Consider the following 23,369-nt stretch of genomic DNA (forward strand, 5'->3'; position numbering starts at 1 on the left):
TACAAGCAAGAGTAAACAGGAGGAGGAACAAGAGGAAGCTGGAGGAGGAGTTTGCAGAGGATGAAGATAATCCATCCTATGGACCTGGAATGCACTGAAAAGTTAATCCAATCTTTGTTGCTCGATTCCCAAAACTTTTATTTTCTCATACTAATTACATGTTTTCTAAGGATCTTCCAAACATATTTGTTTCAAACTTTCAGTAAATGTTACACAGTACCTTCTGCATAATTTAACACAGCCGTTTTCGAAAAAACTGTATATTTTTGAATATATAAATAAAAAATTGCAAAAAATTGTTGTGAATTTTCATTACAATTGAAAAAAAATCATCTTTAATAACTGAACGAAAATTTTGTAAAATCCCTGTGTTAAGTTGTAGCCCATATTCCAATAAATAATCTGTAAAAAGTTCAACTTCCTACCTCAAATACTTTGTGAGGAAAGATGTAATTTATTAGCGTTATTTTAACATTGCAAGTATAGGGCGGTCCCGAGCCCCTTAACAGCAGTGGGGCAGCCGTGTGGGAGAGGAAGAGGGATGTGAGGTCGCTCTCTGAATCTTTGTAATTGAGCGCATACTGGTAATACAGTTGCAGGCCCACGATTTGTGTTTCTGCCAACATCACATTCTAATTAAACATATGAAATCGTGTACCATCTGTACTGCAGACAAAGTGTATATTCAGTTTGAGATCAGAGCTGAAGATTCATTCCAACTACGCTGCTTGTATTACAGTAGTCTGGGTACACTGCCGATTACGCTACTTTAACATCGCACCACATGTACACCTCGGAAACAGTTTCCAGATACGTACTTTAAATAATCGTTTTCTTTTGATGACGAAATGTGTTCAGCTTTCGAATGACTTTCGGTCAGCTGTGCTGTGTTAGGGAATGTGAATCCTCATTCTCATATGATTCTTTTAAATAATTTTGCATACAGGTACTGGGTTAGTACGGTGGGTATTGCCCATCTGAACTCCCCCCGTGTCTGCATGTATGGCGAGGGCATTACAGTGTCGTGATTTGTCAGCCCTTTAATTTAAACCCATTTAATTTACCATTACGTGCTGTGTTCATTCCGTTTAGTTGATAGCTATTTTAAGCAAATTGCTGGTATGTTGGAAATTCAAACCTCTGCCCTTTAGACCGACACGTGTTGCCAAATAGTCGAGTGTTACATGGATGCAGTTGCAGCTTATATTCCTTGTTTATTCGACGTACCCTACTTTTATATTCTAAACGAATTAAGGTTTCGAAAGACAGACGAAATTTCTGTTTCAAGTTCACCGAGGAGAGTGAATCACAGGAAGTGTCCGTCACTTTCATAGATTTTGGCTCATATAATTATCCATCTTGTACACTGAAGGGCCAAAGAAACTGTTACACATGCCTAATATCATATAGGGCCACCGCGAGCACGCAGGATTGCCGCAACACGACATGGCACGGACTGTTCAAAATGTTCAAATGTCTGTGATACCTTATGGGACTTAACTGCTAAGGTCATCAGTCCCTAAGCTTACACACTACTTAACCTAAATTACCCAAAGGACAGACACACACACACCCATGCCCGAGGGAGGACTCGAAACTCCGCCGGGACCAGCCGCACAGTCCACGACTGCAGCGCCGAGACCGCTTGGCTAATCCCGCGCGGCGGCATGGACACGACTAATGTCTGAAGAAGCGCTGCAGAGAACTGACACCATGAATCCTGCAGGGCGGTCCATAAATCCGTATCTCCAGCAATCAAATAACGTGGAGAACTGGTTCGCATAAGTAATGGGAATGCAGGCAGACGATGTCTTCTACTGCCAATACTTCATCACTTGTGTCACGAAGGTGACTGGCTGTGGCTTGTGCATAATAATTTGATGCTGAATCACAGTAATACTCAGTTTTTACAGTTTCTAGCTCACAATTCAACAAGAATCGATATTTTGATCAGACAGAATGGGCATATTATAAGCGAGACGGAACAGTTCAAGTTCCTAGGCGTTCGGATAGATAGTAAGCTGTTGTGGAAAGCCCACGTTCAGGACCTTGTTCAGAAACTAAATGCTGCTTTATTTACCATTAGAACAGTGTCTGAAATAAGTGACAGTTCAACACGAAAAGCAGTCTACTTCGCATATTTTCATACGCTTATGTCATATGGTATTATTTTTTTGGGCGAATTCTTCTGATACAAAAAGGGTATTTTTGGCTCAACAACGGGCTGTTCGAGCTATATGTGGTGTAAGTTCGAGAACCTCTTGTCGACCCCTATTCAATAGTCTGGGAATTCTGACATTGCCCTCACAGTATATATTTTCTTTAACGTCGTTTGTTGTTAGCAATATTAGCTCACTCCCAAGCAGTTAGCAGCTTTCACTCAGTTAATACTAGGCAGAAATCAAACCTGCACGTGGAGTGCACTTCCTTGACTCTTGTGCAGAAAGGAGTCAAGTATTCTGCTGCATCCATTTTAAATAAGCTACCACAAGAACTCAAAAATCTCAACAGTAGCCCAAACGCTTTTAAGTCTGAACTGAAGGGTTTCCTCACGGCTCACTCGTCCTGTTCTGTCGAGGAGCTCCTGGAAGAGCTGAAAAATTAAGCAAATTCCAGTGTTACATTGTTGATTTTCTTTATTTAAACTTACGAATTGTCGCCTGAGTACGTTTCTTGTATTTCATTTTGTCTGATTCTACTATCGTGTTATAATTTCATGTATTTACTCGTTCCATGACCATGGAGACGTCTCCTTAATTTGGTCCTAAGGAACAATAAATAAATAAATAAACATCTTTCGAAATGTGTTGTCATTCACCTGCACTCCTGCGAGTTGTTTAAAATTTTGTATGCCAGGTGGGAAACAATGTTTAAGTGGAGAACTGTTGTTGCTAATGGAGTATTTTTCCACTGTTGTTGAGCTTTTCTAAACGTTGTTCGAGAAGTGTTGTACACAGGCTACTCGTGTCAGTTCACAGAAGTTTCTTGTTGCGCTCACTGCGCTGTTACCACAGTACATATGTGCACCGTGGAATGATTGGTAGAAATGAGTGAAGAAAGGATTAAGTTTTTATTGTCTTTATTTTAAAAGTTAGGATAAATGGTGAACTGAATCTTATTTCCTTTAATAAGGTAAGACGGTAATATATTAGCATATTAACGAGATCCCGCTTGTCGCTCTGTCTTGCGTAGTCCAGGGGCGTCGTCCTCCGGTCACTCGGCGGCCCCTGCCTCGGGCAGCGCAGCCGCCACCTCTGCACGTCCGCCTGTCCAGACTCGTGGGGTCGAGGATGGCTGGGGCTGCCCCAGCCCAGTGTGCAGCCAGCTGCACAGTGCTCTCACCCTGCCAGGCGTTCACGACGTTCTCCTCTGCCCCATCCGTGACCAGACACCTGAGGAGAGGAGAAGACTGCTGCAGGTTGTAAGAGAAAGGGAGAAGAACTGGATGGAATATTTGGTGAGAAGGGAGTGACTGCTAACAGACACTTTGGAAGGTCTCATTCGTAGGACGAGATACAAGATGGTAGATGACATAAAGGGAAGTCGAAAATATGTAGATATGAAGAGGATGGAACAGGACAGGACAGCATGCAGAGTTACCACGTGGAAACCTACCATCTGGCAGAACACTGATTGATGTTGAGGTATTCAGTCCTGAGACTGGTTTGATGCAGCTCTCCATGCTAGTCTATCCTGTGCAAGCTTCTTCATCTCCCACTAGCTACTGCAACCTACATCCCTCTGAATCTGCTTAGTGTATTCACCTCTTGGTCTCCCTCTACGATTTTTACCCTCCACAGTGCCCTCCAGTACTATATTTGTGATCCCTTGACGCCCCAGAACTTGTCCTACCAACCGATCCCTTCTTCCAGTCAAGTTGTGCCACAAACTCCTCTTTTCCCCAATTCTATTCAATACCTCCTCATTAGTTATTTGATCTACCCATCTAATCTTCAGCATTCTTCTGCAGCGCCACATTTCGATAGCTTCTATTCTCTTCTTGTCTAAACTATTTATCGTTCATGTTTCACTCCCATGCATGGCCACACCCCATACCAATACTTTCAGAAACGACTTCCTGACACTTAAATCTATACTCGATGTTAACAAATTTCTCATCTTCAGAAACGCTTTCCTTCCCATTGCCAGTCTACATTTTATATCCTCTCTACTTCGACCATCATAAGTTATTTTGCTCCCCAAATAGCAAAACTCCTTTACTACATTAAGTGTCTTATTTCCTAATCTAATTCCCTCAGCATCACTCGACTTAATTTGACTACATTCCATTATCCTCGCTTTGCTTTGTTGATGTTCAACTGGCATCCTCCTTTCAAGACACTGTCCATTCCGTTCAACTGCTTTTGCAGTTGCTTTGCTGTCACTGACAGAATTACAATGTCATCGGCGAACCTCAGACTTTTTATTTCTTCTCCATGGATTTTGATGCCTACTTTCAATTTTTCTTTTGTTTGCTTTACTGCTTGCACAATGTAAAGATTGAATAACATCGAGGAGAGGCTACAACCCTGTCTCACTCCTTTCCCAACCAATGCTTCCCTTTGTTATGCCCCTCGACTATTATAACTGCCATCTGGTTTCTGTACAAATTGTAAATGGCCTTTCGCTCCCTCTGTTTTACCCCTGCCACCTTCAGAATTTGAAACACAGTATTCCAGTCAACATTCTCAAAAGCTTTCTCTAAGTCTACAAATGCTAGATACGTAGGTTTACCTTTCCTTAATCTTTCTTCTATGATAAGTCATAGGGTCAGTATTGCTTCAAGTGTTCCAACATTTCTACAGAACCCAAACTGATCTTCCCTGAGGTCAGCTTTTCCATTCGTCTGTAAAGAATTCGTGTCAGTATTTTGCAGCTGTGACTTATTAAACTGATTGTTCGGTAATTTTCACATCTGTCAACACCTGATTTCTTTAGGGTTGGAATTATTATATTCTTCTTGAAGTCTGAGGGAATTTCGCCTGTCTCATACATCTTGCTCACCAGATGGTAGAGTTTTGTCAGGACTGGGTCTCCCAAGGCTGTCAGTAGTTCTAATGGAATGTTGTCTACTCCTGGGGCCTTATTTCGACTCGGGCATCAAACACACGGCTCCTGGCTGCCAGGACAGGGCAGTGTAGTCCCCAGACGCAAGTCGCCCCACTAGCAGCGTCACCACCGTGCCATCACCCACATCTAGAAGGGCGTCCAGGTCAACACTTGTGGTCTCCTCAACTTTCTTCATGGCTGCCATCATGGTCTATTCTGAAACAAAGCGTTGCCTTTACACAGCACTCTCGATACTTATACGAGGTACAGACAGACCTCTGTCAAGCAGCTTCTCGTAACCACTGTCTGTTACAGGTGAATTACGACACAGAGGTAACTTTGCTGTGTCCAACTGATGCGACAGGTGACTAGCTGTAAATCTCCTATGCAGTTTTGAAAGCTGCCCATTTTGTTCCACTACCCTCATCGTGCATATGTCCCCAGAATGGATGGACACTTCAGTCTTTAATTTCTATCTACAGTGTAGTCACTTGATGATGAAGTCTTTCAGGATGGAGATTCGGCACTATGATTAAAAAGGCGTAAAGAGCTGTAGCCTCATTTCATTGAAGAACCTATCCTCCATAATTCTCCACATACTGAAGCGAACTACGGTACTTTACTGTATTGTTTTGCTGTTAACAACTAGTTGTGTACATTAGAATGCAGGGGTTGCCTCGACAGTGTGTTACTCGAGTCTGGATTGTCTCACCGGGACTTGTTACGTCAGGGAAACTGCCGCAGTCAGACTGTAGCTGCTTATCGACACTCTTGATGAATGCCAATACAACAACGTCCTACCACACGTACCACAAAATGTTGAGGAAGTAATACTGTAGACGGCATCCATCTCAGAAACGTACGTGCTATCATCTAGGAACTGGACTCACATTGCCACACCATGAGTGGTGACATTGACAAGAGGATAGTTCCAATTGACTTTGTTCCTGCATTACATGGTCGAATTCTGGCTCAACATATTCCCTCTCCCTCTTCACATAGCAAGCAAGAGCAAGTCTTCATTTATTGACGCTCAGTACAGTCATTGTGAACAAACACTCTTGGATAAGCTACTAAGTAACTGATATTCCTGGATTTCACAGGTATGACGCACTACTGACCATTGTGGGCAGGCAAAAATGACTGCTGTGCACTGGTGCATACTCACCAACTCCAAACTCTTAATGACTATCGAAAAGTAACTCCTTGACAAAAATACACGACTGTATACAGCCAAAAATATGTTGTTAGAATGACCTCTCGGTTCTGTTCAGTGTATTACAGGTGTATCTACTTTAAATTAATTTCTTGTTAGATATTGGTATGTTTACTTTTTTCAAACAGAGTATCTACTTTAGTTCTGTGCTTTCAGAGTGCTCTAAGCTCTCTGATTAGCAGTTCTGTTATTAAAATGTATCACATTCATCCACAGTTCTTTGTTAAATATATTTTTTCTATCAAACGAAGGCAATAAAACCATCACTAACCTAGGTGATTGCTACCACTTACTGCAGCTCTCACATTGAACGACAAAAAAGAAAAAAAAAAAGAAAAAATTGTCACCTTTCCAAAAAGAGTCAGTAGTATCCTGACAGAAATAAAACATCAGTAGTTAAGAAATGTCGGTCAGACGCTTCGTGCAAACTTTTGGCTCATCTCCATTAGCCCACTGCTTTGATGTAGTAATAAAAATGACATAAACATAAATACTGGTATTACTTAGGCATTTATTACATCATCCCAAGTATTTCATACTGTCAGTTTGCGAATATGTAATTTACATTACAATAACAAAAGTTGAAGTTACAAAGATTTTTATATGCAGGAGTAGATCAGTCACTTATAAGCAAAATCTTGTGAGGTGGTGTGCGGATTTACATCATTGAACGCATTGCATAACTTCACTCACCTCCACCAACAAGTTCTCTCACTCCTTCCCTTGTAGTGTCCACTGCAAGCAAGCTACGACGTGGCTGCAGTAAGCCTGCAGTTCTGAGGGGAATAAAGGGGCCAACACGCTACCAACACACGTCACATTAGTCTGATATGACTTGACGTTAATATTCTGTCACGTTTCACATGGCTACACTGCTCAAACGTTGCGTCACAATGTCTTGAGGTCATATCCATAGCCATTCACTAATATGTACCAAGGAGGGCACATGGCAATGTGTTTGACAATGTAATACTCATTATGGAGCTAGAAAATCCATGTGGGGATTATCTAACGTATCTGATGACTCGACTCATATTCACACATTTCACAAATCACCGTTTCCATTACCTGATGCACCCTGACGATTGCAGCACATTAATTACCTCAGTTTTTATCACAGTTTCTACATATTTTCGCGACTGTTACTTCCATGGATCCATCATGTATGACAGCCAACTGCTTACCGACTCACCCATAGTCTACTTAGTATCAACTGTTAACTGAGAGAAAAACGCAACAAACAAACGAGAACCTCGTCGCACTGCTCTTACAATCGATCTCAGCGATGATAGACGCTTAGATGCATCCTTACAGTATCGAAACCAAAACAGTCCGAACTCGCAAGTGACATGGCTTTTATTTATTTATTGTACACGTCAAGTTCCGTAGGACCAAATTGAGGAGCAAATATCCAAGGTCATGGAACGTGTCAGTACACGAACTTACTCGTTATCCCACACCTTCCACTCATTTGAGAACCAAGAAGAACGTCCCTACAATGCAGACAGCACTTCTTTAACTGGATGTATGTGTGGGTGAGTACCTGGAGATGTGTGGGTGACTGCCTCATGTGTTCAGACTATAACATCTGAGACACGGTAGCACAGTTTCCCAGGTGATTGGCACATGGTACGATAGGACAGGTTTTCATTAGCCAAGTAATAACAACATATATCTTGAAAGTACGCTTACTGGAGACTTGAGATGCCATCAGGAGGTGAAAACACCCATTGCTGTAGAGTAGGCAGCATTCAATAGAAAGAGGACATTATTATTTGGCAAATTGTGTAAAGGTCTGAGGGAGAGACTTGGAAAGTGTTTACTCTGGAATGTAGTGCTCTGTGGAGTGGAAACATGTGCAAGGACATGAGAAAATGAAAAGAGGCAAAAAATTTTGAGATGTGGATGTGGAGGAGAATTGAGAGGATAAGCTTATGGAAAGACTAAATGACAAAAGAGCGTTGGAAAGTGTTGGCAAGAGACAGGTTATAAGACAGACAAACTGGATGGAACATTCAATGAGTAGGGGGTGCCAGCTGAAAGATACACTGGAATGTCTCATCTGTGGGACGAGACTGAGTGGAAGGATGAGATACAAGGTGACAGAGAAGTAAAGGGAAGTGGAAATTCAGGACCTGATGGGGATGGTAGGACACTGGAGAGCATGGAGAATTACCACATGAAACCCTGATTTTGGGCAGAATGATTATGATGAGTTTTTAGCTAATTTAAGTGCAAACAGATACAGCTAAATTTAGTAGATATGTGCAACCCTACATGAGAAAGCAATGAAACTACTGGGCTACCAGGAAACATACTCTTCAGGCATCAATAAAGGTGTATTTCACAGCACAGATAGAATATGGAAAATCACTGGCAAACACTGTATGTTCGGAATACGCACAAACACACACACACACACAGCATTGCCAAACACAGACGAGTGTCTCGTCTCGTGCTTACCTGGATTCTGCTGCCGACTTGTGAAGCAGCCGACTCACTTAGAGCTCGTCTTGGGTCTCACTGGACACTGCATCAGCCCGGCTCTGCATGGCCGTCACCTGGTGAGTGTGAGCCTTTATGAGGGCACTGGCGGCCTGCCTGAGGCGGGGGCGGCTGTGCCAGAACGAGTGCCGACTTGTGAAGCAGCGGACTCACTTAGAGCTCATCTCGGGTCTCACTGGACACTGCATCAGCCCGGCTCTGCATGACTGTCACCAGGTGAGTGTGAGCCTTTATGAGGGCACTGGCGGCCTGCCTGAGGCGGGGGCGGCTGTGCCAGAACGAGTGCCGACTTGTGAAGCAGCCGACTCACTTAGAGCTCGTCTCGGGTCTCACTGGACACTGCATCAGCCCGGCTCTGCATGGCCGTCACCTGGTGAGTGTGAGCCTTTATGAGGGCACTGGCGGCCTGCCTGAGGCGGGGGCGGCTGTGCCAGAACGAGTGCCGACTTGTGAAGCAGCCGACTCACTTAGAGCTCGTCTCGGGTCTCACTGGACACTGCATCAGCCCGGCTCTGCATGACTGTCACCAGGTGAGTGTGAGCCTTTATGAGGGCACTGGCGGCCTGCCTGAGGCGGGGACGGCTGTGCCAGAACGAGTGCGGCCACCGTGTTCTCCACGGCAAGCCAAGCTGCGGGCTCGCGTTCACTGGGACGTCAGGCTGGACACGCCACACTCGCTGGCAGCAGCCAGAAGCTGAGAGGCTGTGCTGGGGAGCTGGGGATCTGCAGGGTACAGCGGTGGGCCAGCAGCTGCCTCAGCAATGGACGCTCCACGTCAGAGAGGCTGATCGTGCCACCACCAGCCTCCAGGGTGTCACGTCGGAACGTGGCATCGGACGCAGAACTCCTGGCCACAGGAAGAGCCTCGTGTCCACCAGCCACACGTGATCCACTGCCAGCGTCACCCGCATATGGGAGGGCGTCCATATTTGTGGTCTCCTGAACTTTCTTCACTGCTGCCTCCGAGGTCGATTCTGGAACAAAGCGCTGCCTTTATATAGCACCCACAATAGACACATGAAGTACAGCATTTCATAAAATTTGCCCATCACAGTTGAATTAAAGCACAAAGGTAACCTTCCTGTGTCTAACTGATGTCACAGGTGACTAGGTGTAAACCTTCAGTGCGCCACCTGGGGTGGCTGAGCGGTTCTAGGCGCTACAGTCTGGAACCGCGCGACTGCTACGAATCCTACCTCAGGCATGTGTGTGTGTGATGTCCTTACGTTAGTTAAGTTTTAGTACTTCTAAGTTCTAGGGGACTGATGACCTCAGAAGTTAAGTTCCATAGTGCTCAGAGCCATTTTTTTATTGCAGTGCCCTCATTGTGCACATGTCCTCAGAATGGGTGGAGACTGTCTCATGAGCATCAGAACTATAACATCTGACACAGGATAACACAGATATCCAGATGATTGGCACATATTGAGATAGGATAAGTTTTTATTAGGCAAGTAAGAGCAATATATAGCTCAGAAGTACGATTACTGAAGACTTCGGATGCCATCGGGAGGTGAAAACTGACACTGCTATATCTGAGAAGGCATTCAATAAAAAGAAGACATTATTATGTGCCAAATGGGATAAAGCTCTGAGGAAAAGACTTGCCAAGTGTGTACGCCAGAGTGTAGCACTCGATGGAGCGGAAATATGGATAGTGGCCCAAGAGAATGAGAAAACATTAGAAGCTTTTGAGATGTGGAGGAGAAGTGAGAGGATAAGCTGACGAAAGACTAAGTAACAGAAAGAGTGATGGGAGAGGAGAGGACTGAAGCAGGTCATAAGAGAAAGGAAGACTAACTGGATGGGACATTTGATGCGAAGAGAATGTCCACAAACAAACAGTTTGGAAGGTCTCGTTCGTGGGAACATATTGAGTGGAAGGATTAGATACAACATGATAGATACGAAGCGGAAAAGTAGTGGACGTGAAGGAGATGGCAGGAGACAGGAGAGCATGGAGAATTACCACATGAAAACGTGTCTTTGGGCAGAACGCTGATGATAATGAGTTTTGTAGCTAATTTGTTAATAAACACAGATTAATCTAGAGATCTGTTCAGTTTGACACGAGAAAGCAGTGAAAGCACTGTGGGCAACCAGGAGATGTTTTTTGAGGCATCAATAAAGGTGTATTTCGCAGCACAGGCACAGTACGGAAACTCAGCAACAAACAGTAAAATATAAAATACGCACACAGACACACACACGCACGCGGACACACAGCATTGCCAAACACAGACAAGTGTCTCGTCGTTACCTGGAGTCTGCTGGCGACTCGTGGAGCTGCCGACTCACTCTGACGGCGTCTTTGGGCTCACCGAGCACTGCACCAGCCCAGCTTTACGTGGCCGTCACCTGGCGTGTGTGAGGCTTTGTGTGCACGTGCGTGGCCTGCCTGAGGCTGGGGCAGCTGTGTCACTCTGCCAGAACAGCTGTGGCCGGCTGAGCTGCCAGCTGCTGCTCACACCGGGTCTTCGGCCTCGACACGCCGCACTTGCTGGCTGACAGGCCGTGCTGGGCAGCTGGGGTGACTGCACACTGTAGGGGCGCACCAGCAGCTGCCTCAGCACCGTACTCTCCAGTCTGACCGCGCCACCGCCGGACTCTGCGACCGCGGCTCCCGGCCTCCGTCAGCCACGCGTCGACGACTGGCAGCAGGGCGCCACCGCGGCGCCGTCACCCGCCCCCAGGGGGCCGCCCGCCCCCACACTTGTGGTCCCCCTGAACTTCCTTCGTGGCCGGTCTCGTGTTCGTTTCTGAAACAATGTATTTGCTTTACATACCATCCTCAATAGTAGAGATGGGCAAACTGAAACACGTAACTGTTTCGAAACAAATCGAACAGTACAAGATAATGTTTCGATACGCTGTTTCGAAACAGTGAAACAGTTTGTGATTTCTAATTTAATAAACCTACACATTTTATCATCTTGAATGTCTACTGTATAAGTATGTCCATATAAACACAAATGATCTGCGAGAGTGCTAATCATATCGCAGAAAGTATGAAACTATCACTTAGGCGTCTTGGCAGTTTCGTATTTCCTGCAGCAAATGCGCTGCTTTCGTGTCGTGTGACTTTCATACTTTTCAATTCGCTGAGGACAGCCATAGCCGAAGACAGAAGACCAACCACGAACAGAATTGGAGGTGGGAGCAAACTCCAGAAACAGCAGATATGCTACTGGGATTCCCACATTCCGTTAGTATGGGTAATATACCCATCCTGATAATTTCCATGCACACAAAGGGAACCATTGTGGATAATAGGCACAGTGACTGTAGACTTACAAATAATGTCAAATAATTCGAATAAATAACAAAATATAACAGAAAAAGTTTTGTCTTTCAAGGTGTTTCCAACCGTTACTATAAATTCACCATGCTTCCCAACCCTTCCCGTTCACCATTACACTATCAGTGATATGTCAGACAGATTGCTTGCAATTATACCTACATCAAATTTGTCTATATGTCTAATAACTGTCACTCTACCCCTTTTTTTATTCAAACTGTTGTAGGCTTACTTGCGTTTCTTAATATGATTACTGTACATGAACAGAGAAGCGTATGTTATAAAAAAGTGTAATTTAACTGAATGACTTTCACATATTTATTATTTTCAATGTGAATAGTATGCGTTGTTTTATTGTTTGGTTAGTGTTTATAAAGCAGATGTACGCCATTTCGGAATAGGACAGTCAGCTAGAAACGAAGCTTTATTTTCGGATATCTTAAGCTTCATGCTATTGCTTGTCAAAAAGATTTCGACACTCTTGAGTGTTTCACGAAGTGGTGTGTTGTGTTTCGGTACCTGTGCCGAGCCCGAATCACGTTCGACACAGAGCGGAATGAAACATCACTGTTTCGATACAATTAGGCGGTCCAAGCACAGGTGGACTGAAACAGCCTTATTTTGAAACAACGATACAGTTTGTGTCTGGCTCGAGATCGAATCTGGTCCGGTTATCCGAGACAGGGGCGCAATGAAACACCACTGTTTCGAAACAGTGAACCACAGCCGTTCCCAAACACTGAAACAGTTCCACATATCGAAACGTAGAAACAGTGGCCAAGTCTACTCAATAGTTATATGAGGCACAGGCGCACAGAGCATTTCATAAAATTCGTCCATCGAAGGTGAATTACAACAGAAAGGTATCCTCGCTGTGTCCGACTGATGCCACAGCTGTAAACCCTCATCACAGTTTTTGAAGTTTCCTATTTAGCAGCAGTGCCCTCACCTTGCACGTCCTCAGAGGGGCCAGAGACTTCATTTGTTTAATTTCTATCTACATCTACATCTACATTTATACTACGCAAGCCACCCAACGGTGTGTGGCGGAGGGCACATTACGTGCCACTACCATTACCTCCCTTTCCTGTTCCAGTCACGTACGGTTCGCGGGAAGAACGACTGCCGGAAAGCCTCCGTCCGCGCTAGAATTTCTCTACTTTTACATTCGTGATCTCCTCGGGAGGTATAAGTAGGGGGAAGCAATATATTCCATAGCTCATCCAGAAACGCACCCTCTCGAAACCTAGACACCAAGCTACACAGCGATGCAGAGTCTGCCACTCGAGTTTGCTAAACATCTCCGTAATGCTATCACGCTTACCAAATAACCCTGTGACGAAACGCGCCGCTCTTCTTTGGATCTTCTCCATCTCCTCTGTCAACCCGACCTGGTACGGATCCCACACTGACGGGCAATACTCGAGTATAGGTCGAACGAGTGTTTTGTAAGCCACCTACTTTGTTGATGGACTACATTTTCTAAGGACTCTCCCAATGAATCTCAACCTGGTACCTGCCCTACCAACAATTAATTTTATATGATCATTCCACTTCAAATCGTTCCGCACGCACACTCCCAGATATTTTACAGAAGTAACTGCTACCAGTGTTTGTTCCGCTATCACATAATCGTACAATAAAGGATCCTTCTTTCTATGTATTCGCAATACGTTACATTTGTCTATGTTAAGGGTCAGTTGCCACTCCCTGCACCACGTGCCTATCCGCTGCAGATCTTCCTGCATTTCGCTACAATTTTCTATTGTTGTAACTTCTCTGTATACTACAGCATCATCCGCGAAAAGCCGCATGGAACTTCCAACACTATCTACTGCAGATCTTCCTGCTTTTCGCCGCAGTTTTCTAATGCTGCAACTTCTCTGCATACTACATACTACATACTACAGCATCATCCGCGAAATCCGCATGGAACTTTCGACAGTATCTACTAGGTCATTTATATATATTGTGAAAAGAAATGGTCCCATAACACTCCCCTGTGGCACGCCAGAGGTTACTTTAACGTCTGTAGACGTCTCTCCATTGATAACAACATGCTGTGTTCTGTTTGCTGAAAACTCTTCAATCCAGCCACACAGCTGGTCTGATATTCCGTAGGCTCTCACTTTGTTTATCAGGCGACAGTGCGGAACGCCTTCCGGAAGTCAAGGAGAATGGCATCTATCCGGGGGCCTGTATCTAAATCCCACTAACAAATAAAGCGAGTTGGGTCTCACACCATCGCTGTTTCCGGAATCCATGTTGATTCTTACAGAGTAGATTCTGGGCTTCGAGAAACGATATGATACGCGAACAAAAAAAACAGTGCAGTCTCTCGATCATGAAGTCATTCCGGATGGAGATCCGTCACAATGCTTAAAAAACCACAAACAACTATAGCCTCATTCCACTCAACTACTTACCAGCTTTACATTTGCACATACTGCGGCAAACTACGATATTTTACGACTGGAGACTGTATTGCTTTGCTCTTGACAACTAGTTGTGTATATTACAATGCTCTCACAGTCAACCGACCATCTGATACTAATGCCTGTATTGAATCAGTATGACATCTTTCATCAACCAAAATGTCACAGTGAGACTGAGCCTCCTTCTCAACACACTTGACAAATGCCTTTACAACGACATCCTACCGTGTTACCACAAAATGTACAGAAGATGGCATCCATCTGACTAACGTACGTGCTGTCAACTAGGAGCTGTTGGTACTGGTCTCACGTTACCACAGCGCCAATGAAGGTACGGACAAGAGGATAGTTTCAACTGACTTCATTCCTGCATTACCTGGCTCTACACATCCTCTGTTCCACCTCGTGCAGCACGGGTATGTGTTCATTTATTGACATTCAGTACAGTCATTGTCAACATACACTCTTGGCTAAGCTACTAAGTAAGTGATATCCCTGGATTTCACAGGTATCACGTACTACTACTGGGCAGGTGGCAATGACTGCTGTGAACTGATGTGTACTCACCAACTGCAAAATCTTAACAACCATCTAAAAGCAACACCTTAACAAAAATAGACGACTGTGGCTCAAATGGTTCAAATGGCTCTGAGCACTATGGGACTCAACTGCTGAGGTCATTAGTCCCCTAGAACTTAGAACTAGTTAAACCTAACATCACAAACATCCATGCCCGAGGCAGGATTCGAACCTGCGACCGTAGCGGTTTGCGGTTCCAGACTGCAGCGCCTTTAACCGCACGGCCACTTCGGCCAGCTAGACGACTGTATACAGCCAAAAATATGTTCTTAGAATGAGCTCTCAGTACTGTTCATGGCATTATGGGCATATCTGCTGTAGTCCATGAAATTAATTTCTTGTTTAATATTAGCATCTGTATTTATAAAACACAGTGTGTACTTTTGTTCTTTGCTTTCAGAGAGCTAAAATTCTCTTGTTAGCAGTTCTGTTATTGTAATGTATCACATTCATTCAAAGTTCATTGTTAAATACATTTTTTCTATGAATTAAAAAAGTTATAAAACCATCACTAATTTATGTGATTGCTACCACTTACTGCAGCAGTCAGCTCTAACCACCAAAAAGCAAAAAAATCTTCACCCCTCCAAAATGAGACTGCAGTGGCCCCACAGAAATAAAACAACACCAGTACTTGAGAAACGTCTCTCAGCCACTTCATGCAAACTTCTCGCTCATCTCCATTAGTCTACTGTTTCGATGCAAAGTATTGAAAATGACATAAACATAAATATATTCATATTAACTACGAATTTATTACATTGTCCTAAGTTTTTCACACTCTCAGTTCGCTGTTACGTAATTTACAGTAGAGCAAAAAAGGTTTTTTATATGCAGGTGTGTATCAGTTGCCATGTACACGAAGTCCCCTGAGGTGGGGTGGGGATTTATACTTAACAACCACCTCAGTCATCCAGTTCGTTCACTCCTTCCCTTGTGGTGCTCCCTGCAAGTGAGGTAGGAGGCTGCTACAATAAGCCCGCAGTACTGAGGGGAATAAAGGGGCTCATACGCTACACACGTGACATTAGTCTGATATGAGTTAACATTAGCTTTCTGTCACATTTCAGACGGCTGCACTGCTCACATGTTGCAAGACGACGTCTTGAAATCAAATCCACAGCCATTCAAAGCTAATGTACGAAGGCAAGGCTCGTGGCAATGTGTTTGACAATGCAGCATTAGTGGCAGACCAACTGAGAGAAAGTCTGGAATACATTTCACATAAATTTCCTCAGCATGTTATAGTCTAAGGTGCAGATTTCAATTTACGGGATATAGACTGGGACACAGATCTTTAGGACGGGTGGTAGGGACAGAGCATCGAGTGACATTATGCTGAGTGCACAATCCGAAAATTACCTCGAGCAATTAAACAGAGAACCGACTTGTGGAGATAACATCTTGGACCAACTGATAACAAACAGACCCGAACTTTTCGACTCTGTAAGCGCAGAACAGGGAATCAGTGATCATAAGGCCGTTGCTGCATCCCTGAATATGCAAGTAAACAGGAATTTAAAAAAAGAGAGGAAGGTTTATCAAGAGTAATAGGAGGCAGATTTCAGACTACCTAACAGATCAAAACGAAAATTTCTGTTCCGACACTGAAAATGTTGAGTGTTTATGGAAAAAGTTCAAGGCAATCGTAAAATGCGTTTTAGTCAGGTACGTGCCCAATAAAACTGTTAGAGACGGGAAAAACCCACCGTCGTTCAACAACAAAGTTAGGAAACCACTTCGAAAGCAAAGAGAGCTTCACTGCAAGTTTAAACGCAGCCAAAACCTCTCATACAAACAGAAGCTAAACGATGTCAAAGTTAGCGTAAGGAGGGCTATGCGTGAAGCGTTCAGTGGATTCGAAAATAAAATTCTATGTACCGACTTGACAGAAAATCCTAGCAAGTTCTGGTCTTACGTTAAATCAGTAAGTGGCTCGAAACAGCATATCCAGACACTCCGGGATGATGATGGCATTGAAACAGAGGATGACACGCGTAAAGCTGAAATACTAAACACCTTTTTCCAAAGCTGTTTCACAGAGGAAGACCGCACTGCAGTTCCGTCTCTAAATCCTCGCACGAACAAAAAAATGGCTGACATCGAAATAAATGTCCAAGGAATAGAAAAGCAACTGGAATCACTCGACAGAGGAAAGTCCATTGGACCTGATGGGATACCAATTCGATTCTACACAGAGTACGCGAAAGAACTTGCCCCCCTTCTAACAGCTGTGTACCGCAAGTCTCTAGGGGAACGGAAGGTTCCAAACGATTGGAAAAGAGCACAGGTAGTCCCAATCTTCAAGAAGGGTCGTCGAGCAGATGCGCAAAACTGTAGGCCTATATCTCTGACATCGATCTGTTGTAGAATTTTAGAACATGTTTCTTTGCTCGCGTATCATGTCGTTTCTGGAAACGCAGAATCTACTCTGTAGGAATCAACATGGATTCCGGAAACAGCGATCGTGTGAGACCCAACTCGCTTTATTTGTTCATGAGACCCAGAAAATATTAGATACAGGCCCCCAGGTAGATGCCATTTTCCTTGACTTCCGGAAGGCGTTCTATACAGTTCCGCACTGTCGCCTGATAAACAAAGTAAGAGCCTACGGAATATCAGACCAGCTGTGTGGCTGGATTGAAGAGTTTTCAGCAAACAGAACACAGCATGTTGTTCTCAATGGAGAGACGTCTACAGACGTTAAAGTAACCTCTGGCGTGCCACAGGGGAGTGTTATGGGACCATTGCTTTTCACAATATACACTCCTGGAAATTGAAATAAGAACACCGTGAATTCATTGTCCCAGGAATGGGAAACTTTATTGACACATTCCTGGGGTCAGATACATCACATGATCACACTGACAGAACCACAGGCACATAGACACAGGCAACAGAGCATGCACAATGTCGGCACTAGTACAGTGTGTATCCACCTTTCGCAGCAATGCAGGCTGCTATTCTCCCATGGAGACGATCGTAGAGATGCTGGATGTAGTCCTGTGGAACGCCTTGCCATACCATTTCCACCTGGCGCCTCAGTTGGACCAGCGTTCGTGCTGGACGTGCAGACCGGGTGAGACGACGCTTCATCCAGTCCCAAACATGCTCAATGGGGGACAGATCCGGAGATCTTGCTGGCCAGGGTAGTTGACTTGCACCTTCTAGAGCACGTTGGGTGGCACGGGATACATGCGGACGTGCATTGTCCTGTTTGAACAGCAAGTTCCCTTGCTGGTCTAGGAATGGTAGAACGATGGGTTCGATGACGGTTTGGATGTACCGTGCACTATTCAGTGTCCCCTCGACGATCACCAGTGGTGTACGGCCAGTGTAGGAGATCGCTCCCCACACCATGACGCCGGGTGTTGGCCCTGTGTGCCTCGGTTGTATGCAGTCCTGATTGTGGCGCTCACCTGCACGGCGCCAAACATGCATACGACCATCATTGGCACCGAGGCAGAAGCGACTCTCATCGCTGAAGACGACACGTCTCCATTCGTCCCTCCATTCACGCCTGTCGCGACACCACTGGAGGCGGGCCGCACGATGTTGGGGCGTGAGCGGAAGACGGCCTAACGGTGTGCGGACCGTAGCCCAGCTTCATGGAGACGGTTGCGAATGGTCCTCGCCGATACCCCAGGAGCAACAGTGTCCCTAATTTGCTGGGATGTGGCGGTGCGGTCCCCTACGGCACTGCATAGGATCCTACGGTCTTGGCGTGCATCCGTGCGTCGCTGCGGTCCGGTCCCGGGTCGACGGGCACGTGCACCTTCCGCCGACCACTGGCGACAACATCGATGTACTGTGGAGACCTCACGCCCCACGTGTTGAGCAATTCGGCGGTACGTCCACCCGGCCTCCCGCATGCCCACTATACGCCCTCGCTCAAAGTCCGTCAACTGCACATACGGTTCACGTCCACGCTGTCGCGGCATGCTACCAGTGTTAAAGACTGCGATGGAGCTCCGTATGCCACGGCAAACTGGCTGACACTGACGGCGGCGGTGCACAAATGCTGCGCAGCTAGCGCCATTCGACGGCCAACACCGCGGTTCCTGGTGTGTCCGCTGTGCCGTGCGTGTGATCATTGCTTGTACAGCCCTCTCGCAGTGTCCGGAGCAAGTATGGTGGGTCTGACACACCGGTGTCAATGTGTTCTTTTTTCCATTTCCAGGAGTGTATATAAATGACATAGTAGATAGTGTCGGAAGTTCTATGCGGCTTTTCGCGGATGATGGTGTAGTATACAGAGAAGTTACAACAATAGAAAATTGCAGCGAAATGCAGGAAGATCTGCAGCGGATAGGCAGTTGGTGCAGGGAGTGGCAACTGAGCCTTAACATAGACAAATGTAACGTATTGCGAATACATAGAAAGAAGGATCCTTTATTGTGCGATTATATGATAGGGGAACAAACACTGACAGTAGTTACTTCTGTAAAATATCTGGGAGTATGCGTGCGGAACGATTTGAAGTCGGATGAGCATATAAAATTAATTGTTGGTAAGGCGGGTACCAGGTTGAGATTCATTGAGAGAATCCTTAGAAAATGTAGTCCATCAACAAAGGAGGTGGCTTACAAAACACTCGTTCGACCTATACTCGAGTATTGGTCGTCAGTGTGGGATCCGTACCAGGTCGGGTTGACAGAGGAGATAGAGAAGATCCAAAGAAGAGGGGCGCGTTTCGTCACAGGGTTATTTGGTAAGCGTGACAGCGTTACGGAGATGTTTAGCAAACTCGAGTGGCAGACTCTGCAAGAGAGGCGCTCTGCATCGCGGTGTAGCTCGCTGTCCAGGTTTCGAGAGGGTGCGTTTCTGGATGAGGTATCGAATATATTGCTTCCCCCTACTTGTAGCTCCCGAGGAGATTACAAATGTAGTTGTCGTTATGCAGCTAGAAGATTCTCTCGTGTTTCTCATTACTCGATTCATATTCACACATTTCACGAATCACCGTTTCCATTACGTGACACTCCCAGATGATTGCAGCAGATTAATTACCTCAGTCTCTACACATTTCTGCAACCGTTACTTCCACAGGTCCGTCACCGGTGACAGCGATCTGCTTACCGACTCACCCGTTGTCCACTGGGTGTGAACCGTCACCTGAGAGAAAGACACACCGATCAAAAGAGAACCGAGGCGCGATGCTCTTACAATCCATCCCAGCAGTGACAGACGCTAAGATGCACGCTTACAGTATCAAAACCCAAACTGTCCGAACTCGCAAGTGACGTGCCGTTTCTGCTCTGTTGTCCCACACCTCCCAGTTATTTGTCAGCCTCAGTCAGGAACAACATTCATGTAATGCAGTAAGCAGTTCTTTGACTGGGTATCTGTGTGGGTGACTGTCTGGAGGTGACAATATGTGTCTCGTGAGCATCACACGATAACATCTGACACAGGGTAGCACAGATTTCCAGATGATTGGCACATATTACTACAGGACAAGTTTTTACTAGGCAAGTGAGAATATTACACTTCTCGGAAGTACGAATGCAGGAGATTTCATATCCCATCAGGAGCTGAACATTCACATTACTATCACAAAGGAGGCATTCAATAGAAAGATGAAATTATTATGTGGCTAACTGGATAAAAGTCTGAGGACAAGACTTGGCAAGTGTTTCCTCTGGAGTGTAGCACACTAAAGAGCAGAAACGTGAACAATGACACAAGAGGATGAGAAAAGGCTAGAACCTCTCGAGATAGCAATGTGGAGGAGAATGGAGAGGATAAGCTAATGGAAAGACTAAATAACAAAACAGTGTTGGAAAGTGTTGTCGAGAGGAGAAGACAGCTGCTGGTTATAAGACAAAGGAGGAACAACTGGATGGAACATTAGATGTGAAGGGAGTGCCTACCGGCAGACGCTTTGGGATGTCTCCTTCGTGGGAGGAGATTGAGTGGAAGAATGAGATGCAATATGGTATAGACAACGTAAAGGGAAGTGGAAATTTGTGGACCTGAAGTGGATGGCAGGGGACAGGGGAGCTTGGAGAGCTACCATGTCAAAACCTGTCTTTGGGCAGATCACTGATAATGATGAGTTTCCTTTAATTTACGTCTACGGTCACAATCGTTTCTGGTTAACAGATTTCCTGTTTCGGTCCTTAATGACCATCATCAGATCTGCAGCAAAAATGGGAAAAATATAAATACACTCGCAAACTGTATACAGCTTAAGAACAATACATAGAGCATATTGAAAAGTAGTACTGACAAAATTTACATTTGTGCACTTTAAATATGAAGAGGCATACCTGTCTCATAAAAACAAAGTCCTAATGCACTGCAGCCGTAGTGGCATTGTCAAATGTTAAATTCGGAATCAGCACGAGCATCGTCAAATACATATAAATCACATCACACGCACGAGTCAAGTTGTCAGTAAAACTACTGTTTAAAACAAGCTGCCGTGCAGTAGCCACAAGATGTTTGTGTAGTAAGTTGACCAGATGTCGCTAATGTCAGTATACACTAGTTTTCAATAATTAATTGAAACAGCGAAAATAAAAGGGGGATACAATAGTTAAAGTCTGTAATAAGCTTATGAAGTATAAAGATCTTACGGTAATAAAAAGCCATAAAAAGAAGAACACAACAAAAGTAATATTGTCAAAAAGATGAAGAGTTAAAAAGCAGTGGTTGACATTCGCTCTAGTGCCAATATTCTAGACAATAACATAAATATTAAACACCTTCATATTGCACCGGGTAATATTAAACAACATAAAACAAATCGCTAAAGGAGCCACAAATGAAAGGAGAGACATCTTGTGGCTACTGCACGGCAGCTTGTTTTAAACAGTAGTTTTACTGACAACTTGACTCGTGCGTGTGATGTGATTTATATGTATTTGACGATGCTGGTGCTGATTCCGCATTTAACAGTTGACTACGCCACTGTGGCTGCAGTGCATTAGGACTTTGTTTTTATGAGACAGGTATCCCTCTTCATGTTTAAAGTGCACAAATGTAAATTTTGTCAGTACTACTTTTCAATATGCTCTATGTATCGTTCTTAAGCTGTATACAGTTTTCGAGTGTATTTATGTTTTTCCCATTTTTGCTGCTGACCTGATGATGGTCATTAAAGACCGAAACCGGTAATCTGTTAACCAGAAAAGATTGTGACCGTAGATGTAAATTAAAGGAAACTTATTACATACACGGGTCACTGTGTTTTTTCGCGACGATGTCGCAGCCTGTGAAACTGATAATGACGATTTCTTAGCTGATTTAAAAGCTAACCGCCACGGATCAGTTTAGAGACACTCGGTGTTTGGAAAACACACACACACACACACACACACACACACACAGCTAGGATTGCCGAAACAGATGAGTGTCTTTTCTTGTACTTACCTGGACTCTGCTGGCAACTCGTGCTGAGCACATTTTTCAGGTCGCCCACCACGGCGTCTGCGGCCCCACCGAGCGAAGCGTCGCCCCAGCCCTACGCGGCCGTCACCTGGTGCTGCGGGCCCTTATGTGGGCTGGGCCGGGCTGCCAGAACGCCTGCCTGCGCTCAGCTGGGACACCGGCTGCTGCTCGCGCCGGGTCCTCAGCCTCGACACAGCACGCTTGCTGCCAGCAGCGACCAGCCGAGGGACGGTGCTGGGCCCCTCGAAGGCCTGCCTCGGAACCCCACCCTCCTGACGTGGCCACCACTGGACTCCACGACGCGGTGCTGGCTCCCGACACGCGTCGCCCACGCGTCGCCCACGCGTCGCCCACGCATCGCCCACGCGTCGCCCACGCGTCGCCCAATACCAGCGTCACGGCGGCGCCGTCAGCCACGCCTAGGAGGGCGCCGAGGTCGACACGCGTCGTCACCTGCACTTCCTCCATGGCTGCCGTCGTGGTCGACTCTGAAACGAGGCGTTGCCTTTACGCAGCACCCACTGTAGTTATACCAGGTTCGGGCGGACCTCCGTCGAGCAGCATTTCATAAAATTTGGCCGTCACAATTGAAGTACAACGCCAAGGTATCGATGCTGTATACCCAACTGAGGCCACAATTGTAGACCTTCAAACACAGTCCTCCAAGCTGCCCGTTTCGTTGCAGTGCGTTCATCGTGCACAGCGTCGAAACGGGTGGAGACTTTATTTCTTTCATTTCTAAATAGAGTGTATTCACTTGATCGTGAAGGCCTTTAGGATAGAGATCCTGCACAAGTAACACGTGTATATTTTACACAGAGTACCCGAAGGAACTTGCCCCCCTTCTTGCAGCGGTCTACCGTAGGTCTCTAGAAGAGCGTAGCGTTCCAAA

General features: G+C 45.3%; 1 protein-coding gene and 2 long non-coding RNA genes across 5 annotated transcripts; 1 reads left to right on the forward strand and 2 right to left on the reverse strand.

The window, feature by feature from the left end:
- Positions 1-3,062: 3,062 nt before the first annotated feature.
- LOC126108900 (uncharacterized) lies at positions 3,063-8,865 on the reverse strand. Its single transcript, XR_007523648.1, has 2 exons — positions 8,729-8,865; positions 3,063-3,392 (listed from the first exon to the last, which is right to left on the reverse strand). It is a non-coding gene; the product is annotated as an uncharacterized LOC126108900 (long non-coding RNA).
- Positions 8,778-9,468, forward strand: LOC126108898 (uncharacterized). 3 transcript variants are annotated; one of them, XM_049914267.1, is made up of 3 exons: positions 8,778-8,829; positions 8,987-9,143; positions 9,301-9,468. In XM_049914267.1, exons 2-3 carry the CDS (start codon positions 9,003-9,005, stop codon positions 9,466-9,468), a joined length of 309 nt encoding a protein of 102 aa, XP_049770224.1. In that variant the 5' UTR covers positions 8,778-8,829; positions 8,987-9,002. The 3 variants fall into 3 exon arrangements, with proteins under 3 accessions (XP_049770224.1, XP_049770225.1, XP_049770223.1); XM_049914268.1 differs by lacking the exons at positions 8,778-8,829; positions 8,987-9,143 and adding an exon at positions 8,846-8,986; XM_049914266.1 differs by lacking the exon at positions 8,778-8,829 and having other exon boundaries at positions 8,846-9,143; positions 9,301-9,368.
- A 148-nt stretch (positions 9,469-9,616) lies between these two features.
- On the reverse strand, positions 9,617-22,672 carry LOC126108901 (uncharacterized). The gene is made up of 3 exons (XR_007523649.1): positions 22,460-22,672; positions 11,031-11,529; positions 9,617-9,744 (listed from the first exon to the last, which is right to left on the reverse strand). It is a non-coding gene; the product is annotated as an uncharacterized LOC126108901 (long non-coding RNA).
- Between the last annotated feature and the right edge of the window lie 697 nt (positions 22,673-23,369).

The sequence above is a fragment of the Schistocerca cancellata genome, chromosome 11 (genome assembly GCF_023864275.1).
Source record: "Schistocerca cancellata isolate TAMUIC-IGC-003103 chromosome 11, iqSchCanc2.1, whole genome shotgun sequence".
NCBI lineage: Eukaryota > Metazoa > Arthropoda > Insecta > Orthoptera > Acrididae > Schistocerca > Schistocerca cancellata.